The sequence below is a fragment of the Halichoerus grypus genome, chromosome 5, assembly GCF_964656455.1.
Source record: "Halichoerus grypus chromosome 5, mHalGry1.hap1.1, whole genome shotgun sequence".
Lineage (NCBI taxonomy): Eukaryota > Metazoa > Chordata > Mammalia > Carnivora > Phocidae > Halichoerus > Halichoerus grypus.
Genome location: NC_135716.1, coordinates 173,397,573 through 173,418,470, shown reverse-complemented (window position 1 = coordinate 173,418,470; position 20,898 = coordinate 173,397,573). Strand labels below are relative to the sequence as shown.

Below are 20,898 nucleotides of genomic sequence, written 5' to 3'. Positions count from 1 at the left end.
GGTGATCGCCAGGAGTCCTTGGCATCCCTTGGCTTGTCACCACGTATCTCTGGCCTCTGCCTTCATTATGCCCCAGCCACCTTCCCCTGCATCTGCCTGCCTCCGTATTTCTTCTCCTCTTATAAGGACACCAGTCATTTTGGATTTAGGGTTCCCCTTATTCCAGTATGATCTGATCTTAACTAATACCATCTGCCATGACCCTCTTTCCAAATAAGGTCACATGCTGAGGTTCCATTTGAATCCCCTACTCCTGCTGTATAATGGATTCAGAACATACGACTGAGTAGTATAAACACTTGAAGAAGCGAGGATTATCTTAATGAGATGCCATGACACATCGATCAGATTGGCAACAATTTTAGAGTGTAATTAAAAATCAACTGTTGGGGAGGATGTGGAGTAACAAGAATGTATGAACACTGCTGGTGAGGATGTAAACTGGTACAATCACTTTATTTTTTTTTATTTTTATTTTTTTTTAAAGATTTTATTTATTTATTTGAGAGAGAGAGAATGAGAGACAGAGAGCATGAGAGGGAGGAGGGTCAGAGGGAGAAGCAGACTCTCTGCTGAGCAGGGAGCCTGATGCGGGACTCGATCCCGGGACTCCAGGATCATGACCTGAGCCGAAGGCAGTCGCTTAACCAACTGAGCCACCCAGGCGTCCCCTGGTACAATCACTTTAGGATAAAGTTGTCAGTATCTAGTGAAGCTGAAGGTGAGCATATCCTATTGCCCTTCTTGGTTACATATGCTATAAAAATGTATGCCAACGTGCATCAGGATACATGTAAAAGAATGAGAAGCCTTGTTGGTAATAATCCCCAAATGGAAACAACTCAAATATCCATGGACAGTAGAATAAGTAAACACATTATGGGTAGAATATAATGGAGTACTGTATAGCAATGAAACCAGGATGAATTATACATACAACACGGGTGACTCTTATTTTTTTTTTTTTTTTAAGATTTTATTTATTTATTTGACACACAGAGAGATAGCAAGAACAGGAACACAAGCAGGGGGAGTGGGAGAGGGAGAAGCAGGCCCCCTGCTGAGCAGGGAGCCCAATGTGGGACTCGATCCCAGGACCCTGGGATCATGACCCGAGCCGAAGGCAGACGCGTAACGACTGAGCCACCCGGGCGCCCTCTTACGGGTGACTCTTAAAGCATAATAATGAACAAAACAAGCCAAATACCATAAAGAGAAACTGTACGATTCCATTTATGTAAAGTTCAAAACTAGGCAAAATTAAACCATATTATTTAAGGATGTGTGATCAGGTAACAATGCTTAAAGAAAAGCAAGGAAATGAGTAACATGAAACTCAGCATAGTGGTTATACTTGCAGGGAGGGAAAGGATGTGATTGGGCAAAGGACTCACCCAGGCGTGGGCTTCTGAGATGCTAGTAATGCTCATTTCATAACAATTTATTTGTTACGCTGTACTTAGACTTTTAGCACTTTTCTGTAGGCTTGTTACATTTCCCATATACACATGTAAAATATGGGGGGAGGAGCACCTGGGCTTTAGAACCAGACAAAGAAGCTTCTTAGTAGCTGTTTGACTCTGGACACACTGCTAAAGGGGTGAAACCAGCTAAGACCCTCTAGGGGAAAGGAGATATGAAACAAAAAAATGTATATCTCCTTTTAAGAAAGGAATTCACTTTTAATTGAAGGGAAATTGAAAAAAAAAGAAAAAAACCTCCTGGAATCTAAAAGACCTTTATTTATGCAGGCGCTGTGCTATAAAATATTCTAATCTGCGTTGTTAACGAAGCTGGATTTACAACCTAGTAAACTAAACAAAGAGCTTATGTTTAGCTGAGTAACCGGTTGAGGGTGACATCTAGACTACTTAAGTGACAGTTTTCACTCTTTTCATTTTTCTTCTATTCAGTGTAAAAAGATGCTAGCTCTCTTGCTGTGAAATTGCTTTATTACAAGACTCTGTCTTCACCCATTTGAAGTGCAAACTTCATCTTTGTGAAACTTGTTCCATACAGTTGGAAGAAGTCCCAGCCGTAATAACAGTGACTTACACAAAGAGTTCCAATTAGGAACCAAGCACTACTTTAGGCAGTTTGGAGTTATACATTTTGACATGACATTGTTAACCTTTGAAGACTTCCTTACTTTGTGTTTGTGACACAAGAACACATTCATCTTGGGGCGCCTGGGTGGCTCAGTCGTTAAGCGTCTGCCTTCGGCTCAGGTCATGGTCCCGGGGTCCTGGGATCGAGCCCCGCATCAGGCTCCCTACTCGGTGGGAGGCCTGCTTCTCCCTCTCCCACTCCCCCTGCTTGTGTTTCCTCTCTCGCTGTGTCTCTCTCTGTCAAATAAATAAATAAAATCTATTAAAAAAAAAAAAAAAAAGAACACATTCATCTTGTATTTTCACTGCTCCAGCCCTGGAGTCTCGGTCATGTTTCTAAGGAGTCCTGGTATTTAGAAGCCAAGAGCCAGGCTTGCTTATTGCTACTGATGTGTAGTTGCTTTTATTTATTTATTTATTTATTTATTTATTTATTTATTTATTTATTAGTAGGTTCCACGCCCAGTGTGGAGCCCAACATGGGGCTTGAACTCAGAACCCTGAGATCAAGACCTGGACTGAGATCAAGAGTTGGACACTTAACCGACTGAGCCCCCAGGTGCCCGATGTCATTGTTTTAGACCCTCTCCTCAGATAGGATCAGGAAATACACACGCATATCTTTTTTTTTTTTTTTTTTTTTAATATTTTTTTTTTTTAAAGATTTTATTTATTTATTTGAGAGAGAGAGAATGAGAGAGAGCAAGCACATGAGATGGGGGAGGGTCAGAGGGAGAAGCAGGCTCCCTGCCGAGCAGGGAGCCCGATGCGGGACTCGATCCAGGGACTCCAGGATCATGACCTGAGCCGAAGGCAGTCGCTTAACCAACTGAGCCACCCAGGCGCCCCTACACACGCATATCTTTATATTTATCTCTATTAAATACCATGAGTTCATACCAATACTTTCTAGCAGTGGGGATACAGCAGTGAACAAAACCTTGTGTTGGGAAAGGAACCACGGAAAGAGAGAAAAATAGATACAAGGCTAGGAAATGGCAAAGCTGGGATCTAAACCCAGACAGCCTGGCTCCAGAATTCATGCTATACCATCTGCCTCTGATTGCTTTTGTAAGTTGCTCTCTGCCTTCTGCAAAAGTTTACAACTCTCTTGAATCCAATAAAAATGCCTCTGTCAGTTTCTAAATCTACACAATGCAGAGCCTTGTGCATCTTCCATACAACTTCTCGGAGACTCGGTTTCCAAATTTGTGAAAGTGAAGATACTAATTTCAACCTGCTGTGAGGATAAATGGAATTATATGAGATGCCTGGTGCTATTTGTGACACATCATAGGTATTTAGTGAAGTTAGTTTTGTTTTTTGTTTTTTTCTCACACAAATGCTCTACCTCTAGAACAGTGGTTTTAGTTTTAGTTTTTTTTAAGTCGGCTCCACACCCAGCACGGGGCTTGAACTCATGACCCTGAGATCAAGAGTCCCAGGCTTTACTGACTGAGCCAGCCAGGTGCTCTAAGAGAATTTTTTTCTCTAATTCATTCAATCAATCATTCATTTATACATTCATTCATTCTTACATCCATTCAAAAAGCATTTATTGAGAATCCAATATATACCAGGCTCTCTGCTAGTCATTGCGGACACAAAAATGGCACAGTCCTCGTTCTCAAAGAGCTCCCAGTCACATCCAAGAGATACACAAAGAATTACAATACTATCTGATATGTAGCTCAGATGAGAGCTAGAAGAAGGGTGGTCATGGAAGGAAGCCTTCCTGAAGGAAGGGGCTCTGTCATGGCAAGGACCGGTATAGCAGTTTTACTGTTAAAGTTGCCAAGAATAAATGAATAAATTAATGGGTGAATGAATTCAATTCAGTTCAACAAGCACTTCATAGAAGATCTTACTGTCCAAGGCATTGCGCTCTGAACAGGGAGTGTGCAGATGAAGAAGGGGCAGCTCAGGCCCATAATGAGCTTCTAGTTTTACTGGCAGATACAAACATCTATAAAGAGATGTTCTAGGGGCACCTGGGTGGCTCAGTCGTTAAGCGCCTGCCTTCGGCTCAGGTCATGATCCCAGGGTCCTGGGATCAAGCCCCGCATCGGGCTCCCTGCTCTGCGGGAAGCCTGCTTCTCCCTCTCCCCACTCCCCCTGCTTCTGTTCCCTCTCTCGCCGTGTCTCTCTCTGTCAAATAAATAAATAAAAAATCTTAAAAAAAAAGAGAGATGTTCTAATAGAATGTAGAGAATTCTATGGGGTACCCAAGCTACCTGGACAATAAGAAGATAGAGGGGGCTCTGCCCTCTATTAGTGGATGAAGGGGGGGCTCTAAGGTCTATTAGTGTAGGCTTCCTAGAATGAACTCCTTGAGTCTTGGATATATATTCCACAAGTGGATGGAAGTCATTGACAGCTTCTTCTTTTTTTTTTTTTTTTTTAAAGATTTTATTTATTCACTCGACAGAGAGAGAGAGAGAACACAAGTAGGTAGAGTGGCAGGCAGAGGGAGAGGGAGAAGCAGGCTCTCCGCCGAGCAGGGAGCCAGAGGTGGGGCTCGATCCCAAGACTCCAGGATCATGACCCGAGCCAAAGGCAGCCGCCCAACAGACTGAACCACCCAGGCGCCCCTCATTGACAGCTTCTAATCAGGATTAATACGGTCAAATTTGTATCTGTTGGTAGAATGGGGGATGCAAACGGGGAAGGAAGGCTAAAATCAACGCCACCATTAAGGAGGCTGAATTATGAACAGGAGGCTTGAGGTAGACGTTTGATCTGGAGATAGAATTTGAAAGTGGTTGCAATTACTCAGGGAGAGTATGTAGAGGGAAAAGGGGATTGGTGGACTCCTTGGAACCCACAATCTTTAAGTAGCTGGCAGAGAAAAAGCAACCCTGGAAGGACACCTAAAGATTAGAGTCGGGAGCAGAACTAGGAAAGGCTGTGTCCCGGGAGTCGGATGAATAAAGAGAAGGAGGAGACAAGGAGGACCAGGAAGGAGGACGCAGTTGTGTCCAGCGCTGTGTAGAGGTTCCAAAGCATCCCTTTGATCTGGCCTAGGTGACCTTTGCCAGAGCAGTTTCCGTGGTAGTGGTGCAGGCGGGAGTGAATGAGGGAGTAGAAACAGTGAAGTGAGTATATGAATGAATAAATCAAGAGCTGTGCCCTCACTTGCCCTGGGAATTTCCAGGGCCAACGTCGGGAGCCGGTGCGGAGGCAGGGCCTTCCCGACAGAGTTCTGGGTGCCGCCCGGGAAGCCTGTCAGCCTCGCAGCACTCAGGTAGGCGCGGCTCCAAGGTCAGGGTCACCTCGGGCCTCCAGGCAACCTGTCACCCTGACGACCAACTGGAAAAAAAAACCAAAAAAAAAACAAAAACGGAAAGGGCGGAAGCATTCAGATCATCTCGCGATATCTGGCAGGCTGGGGCCGGCCTTCCGGGCCTGGAACTCGCGGCCGGCTCTCGCGAGACTTGCCTGGAGTCGGAGAGGGGGGCCCGACCTTAAGAAAAGCGGGAGCTGCGGGTGGGGAACATGTCGGATTCAGAGCTCGGCAGGAAGTGGGACCGGTGCATGGCGGATGCGGTCGTGAAAATAGGTAAGGGGCCTCTCGCCCCTGGCAGGCCCCGGCGGGAGCCGAGCGGCCGGCTCCAGACCCCGCTGACCAGGCGGGCGGAAGGGAAGCTCCGGGGGAGGTCAGGCCGACCGCCCTGATCCAGCCCCTCGGGCCAGGGCGAGCTGCCCGAACCGGGCGGGAGGTCACTTGGGCGGCGGCGGGGGGGGGGGGGGGGGGGCACGGGGACGGCGGAGCCTGGGCCCCTGCGCGAGGTGGGAGGGGAGGAGTCGTAGTTCTGGGGGCGGGGGGGGGGGGTTGGGCTGGCAGGTGGCAGGAGAGGTGCAGAGCTCCTCGAGTAGAAAGCGGTCTGCAGGGCACAACCTCGTGCCAGAGGCTGGTCATTCTCTTCCCCGGTGCCACATTGCCCGCACGGGGCGTGGAGCCCGGTCAGGGGTCACAGTGCTCGCCAGCTGAAACGAGTGCCTTCTAAAAAAGGTCATGGGGAGCGTTTTATAGACACTGCCAGGCTCTAACGAGCGTCGCTGTCATTCCCAAGTCGTAACCCGATTTATTGGCATCAGAGTAGTCTGCGGCCTGAAATTGGAGACATAGTGATCTGGAATGAGAATTGCCCTGGGAAGTAAGAGACTGGAGACTTTCTGGTCCTTGGTGTAACTCCGCGGAGCCTTTTAACACGTGCTCAATGACGACACAGATTATGAAGTCACTGCACGGAAGGGAGGGGAAAGATGGAAGCTCATTTATTGAGCGTATACTAAGTGCCAGCCACTGTGCTAGGTGTGCAACTCAATACATTATCTCATACAGGTCGTGAAATTGAGAGTCAGGTGAACGGATTTGTCCAGGGTCGAATAAGTGACGAAGTTGCTCATAAATGGCAAAGTTGGAAATATAACTCAGGTTTTCTGGCTTCGAGTCCCATGCTTTTTCTTTGATACTAATTCTTTTTTTTTTTTTTTAATTTATTTAACAGAGATAGAGAGCATAAGTAGGCAGAGCAGCAGACAGAGGGAGAGGGAGAAGCAGGCTTCCCACCGAGCAGGGAGCCCGATGCGGGGCTCGATCCCAGGACCCCGGGACCACGACCTGAGCCAGGCAGCTGCTTAGCCAACTGAGCCACCCAGGCGCCCCTTTGATACTAATTCTTATCAAATTTGATATTTTTGTATAGAAAACTTGAGTATTTAAGAGGATTTAGGATTGTGCCCATTGAATGACGGTGTTGGAAAAGAATGAAGATTGTAAGCACCGTGAGAGCATAGATACGTTCTGGTGTCACTGCTGTCCCCAAGCCCTTTCTCAGTTTTCTTGAGCTTAATAAAAATTGTTGAGAAGGAGTTAATAAGAGGAGTACTTACTTGATCACAGCTGTCCCTTCACCCTTGAATTCACTTACCAGCTGTGTGATTTGGGGCAAGTTGTTGAACCCCTCCCTCCGTTTCCTCATTTGTAAATTGACAATAGTAATTATTATCTCACAGAGTTGTTAGGATTACGAGTTAGTTTAAGTAAAGACTTGGGTATGAATCAACTTATTAAGAATGGGTTATTCTGTAAGTGAGCCAAGGAATACAGTTTTTCTTATTGTAAACAGCTCACATTTAGGAGAGAAGATTTAACATGTCGATATTAGTAAGTACTAAGCAACACGATGGCAGTAGTTAAGAGTGGGAGGCAGACGGCTGAGTTTGAAGCCATCACTCTTGCTCTTCACCCCCGTCCTCACTAGCTTTGTAGCTTTGGGTAGGCTCTCTTCCGTCAATGTGAAATGGGGATAAAAAGACAGATTTACCTAAAAGGATTAGGAAGATTGAAGGATAGTAAAATACATAGGAAACTGAGCACAGTGCTTGGCACTTACATAGTCAGCAAATGGTGGTCATAATAATTGTTGATATTAATACTGTGCCACTGAGGATCACCTGAGGGAGTAGCGTGGCTGTCATTTATGAGTGGGACATTGGTAGGGGAGGGGTATACACAGGGGAAATAATTAAATGAGGGACAGCGATACATGATTACAGATAAAAGTGGAAGTGAGTGATTCAGGCTCCTTCTCTTGTAGAGCTGTTATAAATCCAGTCAGTGTGGTGATGGGCTGAGGTCATCCAGTGAGAGTTTGCAAGGAAAATGGGCCTTCATCTGACCTTTGGGGAATGACTTGGACTTGGATAGTCAGGGAGGGTGGGAAAACTGGAACAGAGGCCCAGTTGAACTTTTGTAGGGCAGGAGATTGAAGCATGGAGAGGTTAAGAAGCTAGACATGGAGGAGCAGGGGTTAGAACCCAGGCATTCTAAATCCAGTGCCCTTACTCCCTGAAGAAGGCTGGTTTGGGTGGGGTCAGAATTGTAAAATGTCTTAGAGAAATTCCACTTTATCTTAATGGCTCTTGAGTTGCCTTTGGCTTTTTCAGATTCATGGTGCGTATTCAACATGGCTGTCCTAAACACCGATCACTTTCTGCTTCTCGGGCTCATTAGGTCTAAGCTGGTGGGGAGTCATGGGATGGTTTTTTTTTTTTTTTAATATTTTATTTATTTGACAGAGACACAGCGAGAGAGGGAACACAAGCAGGGAGAGTGGGAGAGGGAGAAGCAGGCTTCCCGCCGAGCAGGGAGCCCGATGTGGGGCTCGATCCCAGGACCCCGAGATCATGACCCGAGCCGAAGGCAGACGCCTAACGACTGAGCCACCCAGACGCCCCTCATGGCATGGTTTTAAGCAACAGATATTTATTGAATTGTGGGCCAGTCCGTGGGCAGATAGAGAAGCAGAAGGCATTTCACTTCCCTCAACAGGGAATTGATGTGATATAAATGGAATTTTGGTATGATTGTTCTGGCAGTGTTTTACACAGAACAGGTCAGGAGTCGAGAAGGCCAGTGGTGCTGTGAATGTGAAGTGATGAAAGCCTGCTCTGTTAGACCAGAGAGGAATGGGTGTATTTGAGAAACATCCAACTTTGTGCCCCATTTATAAAATGGAGATAGTAATTCCCACCTCCTAGGCTAGAACAGTACCAAGTTCATAGTAGGAACTCAATAAATGCTATTTTCTTCATCTTTCTCTCCAACTGGTTAACTTTGCATCATTCCGTTTCTTACAAAGATGACTCCCAGGTTAGAATGTGGTTAAGGGTGATTCAGTGAAGGGAACTTGGACATAAAACTGGAGGGGGGGGTATGTGCACCTCATTTACACGAAGTAAGGAAAGACTAGAAACTGATCATGGGGGATGGCAGGAGGAAGACCAATGAGAACAGTGATCATGATTTTGGTTGCTCTTCTGCTTACATGATTGAATTGTTTGAGAGTGATAATGAAGTTGAATAGGGAGTTTTAATTTTGTGGGACAAGCTGAGTTCACATTTGGAGGGCGTTGTCCCTTTAGTAGTGGACTTAGAGAAGGCCATAAGAGCATTGAAGCACAGAAGTGTTACTCGGGGAGCCTGTAGTCTTAGAGGTCTTTGAGACGGTGAAGGTGAGCACACTCTGTAGTGAGCGTATTGGCAGTGAGGTTATGGGACTCTTCAAACCTCCTGGGCTGCTTGCTGCCTGGTCTTTGAGAATGGAGGTAGAGACTCAGAGTGGCCGCCTGCCAGAAGATAGATAGAGGTTTTGTAGGAGATGTAGGCGGGGAAGAGGGGCCAACGCAGGCTTTCAGCTATGTATTGGTAATTTCATGCTCTGGCTTGACAGAGACTGAAGGGAAGCCAAGGTGGATGGACAGCTCCCTTTGTGAGCGCTTCTCTGTGGTTGGCTGCCTTAAACCTGAAGGGTTTTTTTTTTTTTTTTAAAGATTTTATTTATTTATTTGACAGAGAGAGACAGCGAGAGAGGGAACACTAGCAGGGGGAGTGGGAGAGGGAGAAGCAGGCTTCCCGCAGAGCAGGGAGCACGATGCGGGGCTCGATCCCAGAACCCTGGGATCATGACCTGAGCCAAAGGCAGACGCTTAACCAACTGAGCCACCCAGGCGCCCCAAACCTGAAGGATTTTTGTTCTTTTCACAATGGTTTGCTGAAAAATGACTATTTTCATTGCTCATGTTTAACCTAGATGTAGTACAGCCGAGTTAAAGAGCATATAAGCTTGTACTCAGACAGTAGTTCTTTAAAAAAACTGCTGTTCACGGATCTCTTGCTTGCTTGCTCTGAAGCTTGAGCAATGTCTCAACAGAAAATTCTGTGGTTTTATCCTGTAGAAAGAACTACATTTATTCATAAGTACCTTTTCCCTGCCCTTCACTGTCATAAGAAAAGCATTTGTATTTCCCTCATTAATTTTGGTTTTAAAATATCTTTTTATTTTGTGTGTAATAGGAGCATGGTAGGATAGGTGGTTTCTAATACGGTTTGACCTAATATATCGAGCCCATGAATCAAACAAAACAAAACAAAACAAAACACATGCCTCCCTGTAATAGACACAATAGGCCATTGTTCTTACACATCTGTTTCTCTCTTTCAGCTCCTGTGCCTTTCCTTTCCTTTCCCCCCTCACACTTTTACCCTTCTCTTTGGCCTGTGTTCTTATTCCTGCTACTCATATGCATTGCCTAGTTTCTCCATAAAGTTTGAGCTTAATGTATCTTTTTTTAAAATAAACTTGTTCGTATTGAATAAGTTCCTAGGTGTTCTGTTTATTCTCCATCACATCACTAATTTTTTTTTTTTAAAGATTTTATTTATTTGACAGAGAGAGATAAGCGAGAGAGGGAACACAAGCAGGGGGAGTGGAAGAGGGAGAAGCAGGCTTCCCGCGGAGCAGGGAGCCCGATGTGGGGCTCGATCCCAGGACCCTGGGATCATGACCTGAGCCGAAGGCAGACGCTTAACGACTGAGCCACCCAGGCGCCCCACATCACTAATTTTTAATAGCACATGGCACCCTCTGAAATTTGTGATTTCTTTCTTTTTTTTTTTAGATTATTTATTTATTTATTCATTCATAAGAGTCTGAGAGAGAGAGGCAGAGGCAGAGGGAGAAACAGGCTCCCTGCTGAGCAGGGAGCCCGATGCGGGACTCGATCCCAGGACCCCAGGATCATGACCTGAGCCGAAGGCAGACGCTTAACCATCTGAGCCACCCAGGTGCCCTGCAGTTTCTTTACTTGATTGTCCGTCCTCGCTAGAATGTGAACTCATGAGACCCAGAGACTTTTTTTGTTCACTGTTGATCCCCTAACCCCTGGCATAGAGGGGGCATACCATAATTGCTGTTAAATGAATGACATGTATTGCTGAGAATTTTGCAGACTACATTCTCTGCCCGTATTTGCTCTTCAGCGTATATTTATTAACTGAATGAACTAGCATTTAAATTAAAAAGTCAAGTCAGGTAGATTTCATGTGAATTTCTGCCAGTTCACATGTTTGATCATGTGTCCCTGTAATCTTGGGGCTTTTACCAACTTTTTATTTCATCTGGGGATGTAAATTATTGTCAGTAGATCTTCATCATAAAGTAGTATTAGAAATGTTTGGGAGTAGTCAGCTAAGAAACATGAACCAGAGAGCACTTTTGTATTTAAACAAGTAGAGAGTGATGTTGGTTTAAGTGGTAGTGCCAAAGCCTTATTGCAGGAAATTAAAAAGGAGTGAAGAATATTACATTTTATGAATGGCATGTTCCGTTAGTTTTTATGTGAATGCGTCATTAATGGTTTTTTGCTAATTTTATGGATATATTTTTAAGTTTTATCAGATTTATTGAATGCTCTGGTTTTCTTTCTGCACTCAGTTCACGGACTGTGCTGTTCATTTTCCTTGTACATACGGAGTAATTTGTCTTGTGTGTACCCACAGGAATAAATTACACCCTCTTGTTAATGAGAATAGAAGGCAAGGTATCTTGCCAAAATAGAGGGCTTAAAAGCTCTGGGACAGAGCTGGTGCCCTCAGCTTGTGCTTTTCACTCTGGACTGGATGGGCGGTTATATCTGTTTTCTGTTTCCCTGGAAAATAAGATTCCAGGAGATGAGAAAAACCCACTATGAGACTTCGGGAGGTGCTTCCCTCTGATTTGAGAATTTCTAAGCCCTGCAAGTGTGGGTCATGGAAGCACTGCCATTGTCCTCAGAGCCTTGTTATAACTCCCTCTTGAACGCTGGATGTCCATGCTGGCCGGCTGTGACCTCATGACCAAGTCAATGTCTGTATGACATTGGCCAGGGCCTCAGGGTTGCAGATTTGCCCGAGGAGGCTTGGAGGAAAATCTGATCCCAGTACTTCCTGGATTCATATAGAGGTCCTGGGATCCCTAAGTGACTTGCAAATTTGTACAATAGACTGTGTCCCTTTCCCCTGCATTTCGCTCCCACTGGGAGGCCAGAGTCCAGAATATCTGGTCTTACTAACTTGTGAATTGGCCAGGAGATCCAAAAGAGGGGAAGGAGATGTCATGGTTGGGCAGGGTTTGCCCTAGGCTGTGGTGCTTTCCTGAAAACGGCTGTCTCTGCAAGCCAGGTATATTCAGCACAGCAGGGTTTTTCATTTTCTTGGTAACAAGGAAAAGTGCAAGGTGTGAGCATTGGGAAGCAGCCCTAGAGTGTGATGCATTCAGTGGACTCTGGGACATTCACGGTCCTTTCCTTTTCTTTTCCCTGGCTCAGTTGGTAGAGTGTGCGACTCTTCATCTCGGGGTCCTGAGTTTGAGCCCCACATGGGGCGTAGAGTTTACTTGAATGAATGAATGAATGAAAGAAAAAGAAAGGAAGAAAGAAAGAAGCACCTCTCTGTGCCTCAGTTTCCTCATTTATAGAATGGTAGTGTATTCCTCAGGGGGTTGTTACAAGTAAGGATAAAATGAGATATTCTCTATAGAGCAATTAGGATATTACCTATACTTGATAAATATTAGCTGCAGGCATGTGAATGAAAGATAGCAGTCATAAGTTAAAATAATTACCACATTTGCTTTTATCTTGCTGCTGTGGGTAGTATGGAAGCCGGATGATCAGTATTCCAGTTTATATATGTAATAGTAATCATTAATGTATGCTCCCCCCCCCCCAAATTTAATGCCAGGCATTGTGGAAAGTCTGGGGGGTGCAGTGTACAGATAATCGGCACCAGCCTTACCCTGGAGGGGCTTACCTTCTGGAGGAATGTGCAAAGAAGGTGGTGACATTGGAGTTCCACCTTGGAGAATATGTAGGCATTTAGTAGGTGGACCAGGTAGAGGACTGCATTCTAGGCCTTGGAAACTGTCCAGGTGGTGTCCCAGAGGACAGAGAGGCTTTGGCTTCTGCAGGGAATGCTGCTAGTGGCTGCCATTTATCGAGCACTTAGTGTGTGCTCCTGGCATTTTCCATTTTCCATTTTATATACATTATCACATTTAAGCCTTATAGCCTTATGGGGTATTTCCCCCTTTTTTCCCCAATTTTTTTTGTGATAAAATACACATAACAGAATTTACCATCTGAACTTGTACAACTGAAACTCTGTACCCATGTAACACTAACTTCCCATTCCTGGCCCCCTCCCCTCCCCCAGCCACTGGCAACCTCTGATCTATTTCTGTCTCTCTGATTCTGACTTCTCTAAGTACGTCCTGGAAGTAGAATCCTACAGTCCTTGTCTTTTTGAAACTGACTTATTTCACTTTGGGTAGTGCCCTCAAGGTTCATAAGTGTGTAGCATATATCAGAATTTCCTCCTTTTTAAATCTGAATAAGATTCCATTGTGTGTGTATGTGTGTTTGTAACACATTTTGCTTATTCATTCACCTGTGGGTGGATGGACACTATTGTGAATAATGCCGCTATGAACATGGGTAGACACCCGTCTTTTGGAGACCTTGCCTCCAGTGCTTTTGGGTACATACCCAGAAGTGGCATTGTTGGATCATACTGTAAATCTACTTTTAACGTTTTGAGGCTCTGCCACACTGTTTTCCGCCGCCGCTGGACCATTTTACATTCCCACCTGGAGTGCACCAGAGTTGTCACCAACAATCGTTACTTCCTTCATGACTTTTTTTGATAGTAGCCATCCTAATGGGTATAAGCTAGTATCTCATTGTAGTTTCGATTTGCATTTCCCTAATGATTAGTGATGTTGAACATCTTTTCATGTGCTCACTGGCGATTTGTATATCTTCTTTGGAGAAATGTCTGTTCAAGTCCTTTGTCCATTTTTGACTTGGTTTATTGTTGTGTTTTAGGAGTTCTCTCTATATTCTGGATATTAACTCCTTGTCAGATACATGTTTCATTTATTTATTTGAGAGAGAGAGAGAGAGCAAGGGGAGAGGCAGAGGGAGAGGGAGAGAGAGAATTCCAAGTAGACCTAGGGAGCCCAATGCTGGATTTGATCCTATGATGCTGAGATCATGACCTGAGCTGAAACCAAGAGTCGGACACTTAACCAACTGAGCCACCCAGGCGCCCCTATCGTGGGATTTTGGTAAGGATTGCACTGAATTTGTAGATTGTTGTGGGTAATATTGACATGTATTAACAAATAGAATACTATTTATTAGTTTTTAATGCTATTTATATTAATGATTTATATTAATACTCTTAGTATTAATACCATTTATTCTGTTACCATAGAATACTATGATATGGATATACCACATTTTGTTTATCCATTTACTAGTTGATGGACATTTAGGTTGTTTGTAGTTTTTTTTTTTTTTTAAGATTTTATTTATTTTGGGGCGCCTGGGTGGCTCAGTGGTTAAGCGTCTGCCTTCGGCTCAGGTCATGATCCCAGGGTTCTGGGATCGAGCCCCGCCTCGGGCTCCCTGCTCTGCAGGAAGCCTGCTTCTCCCTCTGTCCCTTCCCCTGCTTGTGTTCGCTCTCTCGCTGTGTCTCTCTCTGTCAAATAAATAAAGAAAATCTTTAAAAAAAAAATTTTTTTTATTTATTTTTGTGAGAGAGAGCATGAGCAGGGGGCAGGGGGAGGGCAGATCCCAGGACCCTAGGATCATGACCTGAGCCGAAGGCAGATGCGTAACCAACTGAGTCACCCAGGCACCCAGTTGTTTGTACTTTTTGGCTATTACGAATAATGCTGCTGTGATCAAATATACACGTTTTTATGTGGAGGCCTGTTTTCATTTCTCTTGGGTATGTATGTATCTAGGGGTGGAATTGCTGGGTTGTGTGGCAACTCTTTGGGTAGCATTGAGAAAAACCATGGGATGTGAAGGTGAAGAGTGACATGGTCGGATTTCTGACTTCAGAAAGATCACTGAATTAGCACGAGGAGAATGAATTAGAAAGGACCAAGATGGAGGCAGGGAGATTGATAGTATGTTACTGCAAATTCATGCTGAAGATGAAGTGATCTGATTAGAGGAAACCAAAACTAAGATGGGGACAGAGGAGTGGAATGGAGAGATATGTCATGGCGCTGTGCAGTGGTCCTACTTACGGAACTTGAAATGCTCACGAGCGGGAGGAGTGGGGATGATGCCACATCTATATGAATGGAGAATGGTGTTGCCCTTGACAAATAGGAGAGGCAGGAGGGGAGCCCAAGGAACGTTTTGCAGTTTATTAATTTCTGGTACATCTTGGGATAGGTCACTGGATATATGCAGCTCATTCAACCGAGATGAAATTGCTTTGCCATGCGTTCATTTTCATGAAAAGAAAGGGTTTGGCCTTGTTTCTTCCTTGTTAAGAAAGTAGGACAGTAAATGACTTAGCAGGTGACCTGCCTTAGAATTAACCAGCAGATTTTGTGTATTCATCCAATAATCAATTAAGGGTAGTTAAATTAATTGTGAAGGCCATTTTTGTGTCAAAAAAAAATACTATACGAAAAGAGGCCATTGAATAAGGTCATGGAAAAAGAAAGCAAATTATTGTTTGTCTTTAAATTTCAGTTCATCTGATAAATGTGGGTTACCACAAAGTATTGGTGGCTCACCAAAAATTGCCTTTTGGTAGCCTGAGTTTGCAAACTGATCTGTCTCCATTTCATAGAGTGGTATCACTTAGGCTAAACTAAAATACTTCAAAGGTTTTTGGCTGTTTATAGGTTTCGGGTTTCAAATTAGTATGTTAATTGTTGAATTAGTAGCCATATTTTGTTTGTTATATGTATTTCTAAACAGTTTCTGAGACCAAAAATACTCTTTCCATTTGCGGCAGCAATATGAATAATGGAACATTGTGATCTTGCTAGAGGAGAATTTTGTGTTAGTATCATAGAATAATGTAATTAGGCACGATATGGAACTTGCAAACATATTTAAATTTTTGTTCTGGCTGTGGTTTCATGCTTTCCTGAAATGTGGCCTGAAACAGTTTATTAGCAAATATGCTGAATTGCTTTCTCTGGCAAGTGCATTTCAGTATTGAATCCAAGTGAAAATACAAATATTTACTTATAAAAGTCTTTTTGGTGTGGTAATATTTTTACTGTGGCCATTGACCCACTAGTAAAATGTGAGGGCATTGCTAGATTGGATCTTGTTTACTTAAAGACCAAGAGAGGGAAAGAGAGAGGAAGCTAACTTTAAGTGAATGCCTGGTATCTGCCACCACCGTACTTGGTACACTAACATATTATCCCCTTTTACCTTCCTAGCAACTTAGTGAGGAAGTTTATATTCTCTCTCTTTTTCTAGCAAGAAAAATAATGCTCAGAGATATTTATAGAAATTGAGAAGCTGCTTTTTATTTTTATTTTTTTTTTTAAGATTTTATTTATCTGACGAGAGAGACAGTGAGAGAGGGAACACAAACAGGGGGAGTGGGAGAGGGAGGAGCAGGCTTCCCGCCGAGCAGGAAGCCCGATGCGGGGCTCGATCCCAGGACCCTGAGATCATGACCTGAGCCGAAGGCAGACGCTTAACCAACTGAGCCACCCAGGCGTCCCGAGAAGCTGCTTTTTAAATCTGTATTCAAGTGTAAACAATCCAAAGTCACCAGAGCAGTTTCTAAAATGAAAAATAAAGTTGGAAAAGTAACATTACCTGACATCAAGACTTACTGTAAAGCTACAGTAAATGAGACAGTGGTATTGGAGAAGGGAGACACATCTAGATCGGTGTCCAGAAATAGTCAATAGTCAGTCAAAGATGCCAAGGCAGTTTAACGGGGAATGGAAAATCTTTCCAACAAATTGTGCTAGAATAGCTGGGTATCCATATAGAGAAAAAAAAGTGAGCTTCATTATCGTGCATAAAAATTAACTCAAAAGAATCACAGACCTAAATGTAAAAGCTAAAACTGTAAAACTCCAGAAGAAAACTTAGGAGAAAAATCTTTGTGACCTTGAGTTCAGAAAAGATTTCTTAGGGCACAACAAAAGTCACAAAGAAAAAAATTGATACACGGGATTTGATCAAAATCTAAAATTTCTGCTCTTTCAAAGACACCATTAAAAGCACAAAAAGGCAAGCCACAGAATGGGAGATAATATTTGCAGTACATATATCTGACAAAGGACTTGTTCCATAATAAATAAGGAACTCTTGGGGCACCTGGGTGGCTCAGTCGGTTGAGCATCTGCCTTGTGCTCAGGTCGTGATCCCAGGATCCTGGGATCAAGCCCTGTGTCAGGCTCCCTGCTCAGCGGGGAGCCTCATTCTTCCTCTGCTTCTGCCCTTCCCCCCACCCCTCAACCCCCTTGTGCTCTCTCATGCATGCTCTCTCTTTCTCTCTCAAATAAATAAATAAAATCTTATAAAAAAAAATAACTCTTAAATTTAATGATAAGACAAACCACCCATTTGAGAAAATGGGTAAGGGCACCTGGGTGGCTCAGTGGGTTAAGCATTTGCCTTCAGCTCAGGTCATGATCCCAATATCCTGGGATGGAGCCCGAGTCTGGCTCCCTGCTCAGCGGGGGAGTCTGCTTCTCCCTCTCCCTCTACCCCTTCTCCCTGCTCATGTTCTCTCTCTCAGATAAATAAAATCTTAAAAAAAAGAAGAAAATGGGTAAAATGTTTGATAAGATTCTTCACAAAAGAAATTATACTAATGGCAAAGAAGCACATGTAAGGATGTTCGGTATCATTGGTCATTAGGGAAATGCAAAATTCAGTCATAATGCGAATACCCCTCCACACCCATTAAATAGTTAAAAAGACTGACCACACTAAAGTCTGACTAGGATGTGCAGCAGCTGGAGTCCTGGGGAGCTGTTGGTGGGGTTGTAGAATAGTACAACCACTTGTAAAACTGTGCGGTAGTTTTTTATAAATATACCATCTAGTCATTCTCGTAGGTATTTACCCCCCAAGAGAAACGAAAACATTTGTTCACATCAAGTCTTGTATATGAATATTCATAGCAGCTTTGCTCATAATTCCCCCAAACTGGGAAGAACCCCGAAGTCCATCAACAGGTGAATGGATAAACAAAATATAGACTGTCCATAAAGTGGGCTATTCATTAATAAAAGGAGCAAATACTAATACATACAACAATATCTATACATTTCACAATCATTATGTTGAGTAACAAGCTAGACATATAAGAGTGTATACTGTATTTCATTAAAAAAAAAGTGTTTTTTTTTTTAAAGTAGGCTCAACGCCCAGTGTGGGGCTTGAACTCACAACCCTGAAATTAAGAGTCGCGTGCTCTACCGACAGAGTCAGCCAGGTGCCCCTACTGTATTCCATTTATATGATGCCATTTGTATATAAAATTCTAGAAAATGCAAACCAATCTGTAATGACAAAGTAGAGAAGTGGTTGCCTGGGGCAAAGGGTGGAGGGAAGCGTGGACTGCAGAGGGACATAAGGAAAATTCTAGAGCTGACAGCCATGTTCTGTCTCACGATTGGAGGGGTGGTGTCAAGGTATATACACTTGTCGACACTGCAAGTGGCCGCAGTTTATTCTACAGAAATTATACCTCCAAGAGTTATTTAAAACCAGAAAGATGAAAAATACCCCGTGTTGGTGAGGATAAAGGCAACCAGAAGCCTCAGACTGCCTATGGGAGTATTAATCGGTGAACCCCTTTGGAAAACTGGCAGTCTCTACTACAGCTAACCGTAGGTATATACCCTGTGACACAACGATTTCATGCCTAGGTATCTGCCCAGCAGACATGCATCCATGTGTTCACCAGATGACTCTCACTGAAATGTTCATAGAACACTGTTCATAATAGCCCCGACTGGAAACTACCCAAATGCTCATCAGCAGAGAATGGATAAGTAAATTGTGGTACACTGATGTGATGGAGTACTCTTTGGCGGTGATAATGAACGACCTACAACTGTTCACAGTGTTAGACTAACATACTCACTGTGTGATTCCATTTATAGAAGTTTAGAAACAGGCAAAACTATACTTACAGAAGTCAGAATATGATTGCCCTCGGATGGAGAGCTTTGAATAAGGGAGCCCAAGACAGGCTTCTGAGGATGTTGGTAATCTTCCGTGCCTTACTCTGGGTGCTGGTATCTTGGGTATTTTTAGTCTGAAAATACATCCTGTGGTACACCTAATTGTGCAGCTATCTATATGTTGTATTTCAGTAAAAAGCTTTTGAAAGACATGTGCTGTCGGGGCGCCTGGGTGGCTCAGTCGGTTAAGTGTCCGCCTCTTGATTTCGGCTTAGGTCATGGTCTCAGGGTCATGGGATCAGTCCCTTGTAGGGCTCCGCACGCAGTGGGGAATCTGCTTGGGATTCTCCCTCTCTCTTTCTCTTTCCCTCTGCTCCTCCCCCTGCTCATGTTCTCTCTCGCGTGCACACACTCTCTCTCTCTCTCAAATAATAAATAAGTAAATCTTAGAAAAAAAGATGTACTGTTACAGAATGGTGTCCTTGATAATTATAAAGTGAGAAAAGCAAGTTGTAAAACATCACGCATGATGTGTGATCCCATTTATATAAATGGAATGATAAACTTAATCCAGATTATCTCTTGGGAGTGATGGTGATGCTAGGTGGAGAGGATCATTAACTTTGCTGGTTTTATAATGTAAGCAAATAAACACATAAGAACAGTTTCTGTTTAAAAAAAAAAACAACAACATTCTTTAGGGGTGCCTGGCTGCTCAGTTGGTGGAGCATGAGACTCTTGATCTCGGGGTTGTAAGTTTGAGCCCCATGTTGGGTGTAGAGGTTACTTAAAAAGAAAATCTTAAAAAAAATTTTTTTAAGGGGCGCCTGGGTGGCTCAGTCGTTGAGCGTCTGCCTTCGGCTCAGGTCATGATCCCAGGGTCCTGGGATCAAGCCCCACATCGGGCTCCCTGCTCTGCGGGAAGCCTGCTTCTCCCTCTTCTACTCCCCCTGCTTGTGTTCCCTCTCTCGCTGTCTCTCTCTCTGTCAAATAAATAAATAAAATCATTAAAAAAAATAAATTAAAAAAAATAAAAAACTATACAGACTTTCCAAAGTCGTTTCAGTTGGGTATCTTCAGGTAGAATTTAGAACTATTTGATTAATAGTTAACAGTGTATGTGGGGAGGAATTGAAATCCAGTGTGTTTATGTCAAGTTTCTTTATCCAACCTAAAGCTGCATTAGAATGCTTAGGATAATTTATAATTATTGTAACACTCTGACATAATTGTTGACAGATTTCTAGACTTACTTCGGCAAATGTTTATGAGTCAGAACAAATGTTTCTGATTGTCAGAACCTGCACATGTAAACCACTCGAAATTTCTGTCTGATAGATTTTAAATGATTAACTAAAGCGAATGATTTAAGCAACATAATTCACCATTTACTAGGAAGCAGTCCTAAGAAGGCTGCTACTTTCTTGGCATCATCTCAAATGATTAAATTGAAATCCATTAGTTGGAGATTTTTTTTTTTTAACCATTTTGGTATAGGCCTATATGTGACAAACCCTGAACTCGTGAGCTCATAAATATCCCATTCTGACTAGAAGCAAAAATAGAGTATTTTATTTATTCCTGCTCTAGTCATACACCATCTTAACATTAGAATATGTGCTACCAGTCTTACGAATTCCCAGAAAAGATTGGCTGTGACCATTGAAAACACACACTTATTTTTTTCTTGTTCCCACTACAACTTGAAATTCATTTTATTTCAGCTCATAACTTCTGTTTTAGAAGACTTTTTTTTCTTTACTCAGTTTATGAAAATTGAATTCTTGGTTTCTTTTCTTTTTTTTTTTTTTTTTTATTTGACGAGAGAGAGAGAGGGAGGGAGAGAGAGAGAGAGAGAGAGAGAGAGGGAGGGAGGCAGCTAAAGAGGGAACATGAGCAGGGGGAGTGTGAGAGGGAGAAGTAGGCTTCCCGCCGAGCAGGGAGCCCGATGTGGGGCTCGATCCCAGGACCCTGGGATCATG

At 43.4% G+C, this 20,898-nt stretch overlaps 1 protein-coding gene across 1 annotated transcript in view; it reads left to right on the top strand.

Moving 5' to 3' along the window:
* The first annotated feature begins 5,509 nt into the window (after nt 1–5,509).
* Nucleotides 5,510–20,898, top strand: part of MICOS10 (mitochondrial contact site and cristae organizing system subunit 10) — a 29,867-nt gene continuing 14,478 nt past the window's right edge. The window contains exon 1 of the mRNA XM_036115575.2: nt 5,510–5,667. Within this exon, the coding sequence (XP_035971468.1) occupies nt 5,604–5,667 (64 nt within the window). The 5' untranslated portion in view covers nt 5,510–5,603. The remainder of the gene's footprint in view (nt 5,668–20,898) is intronic.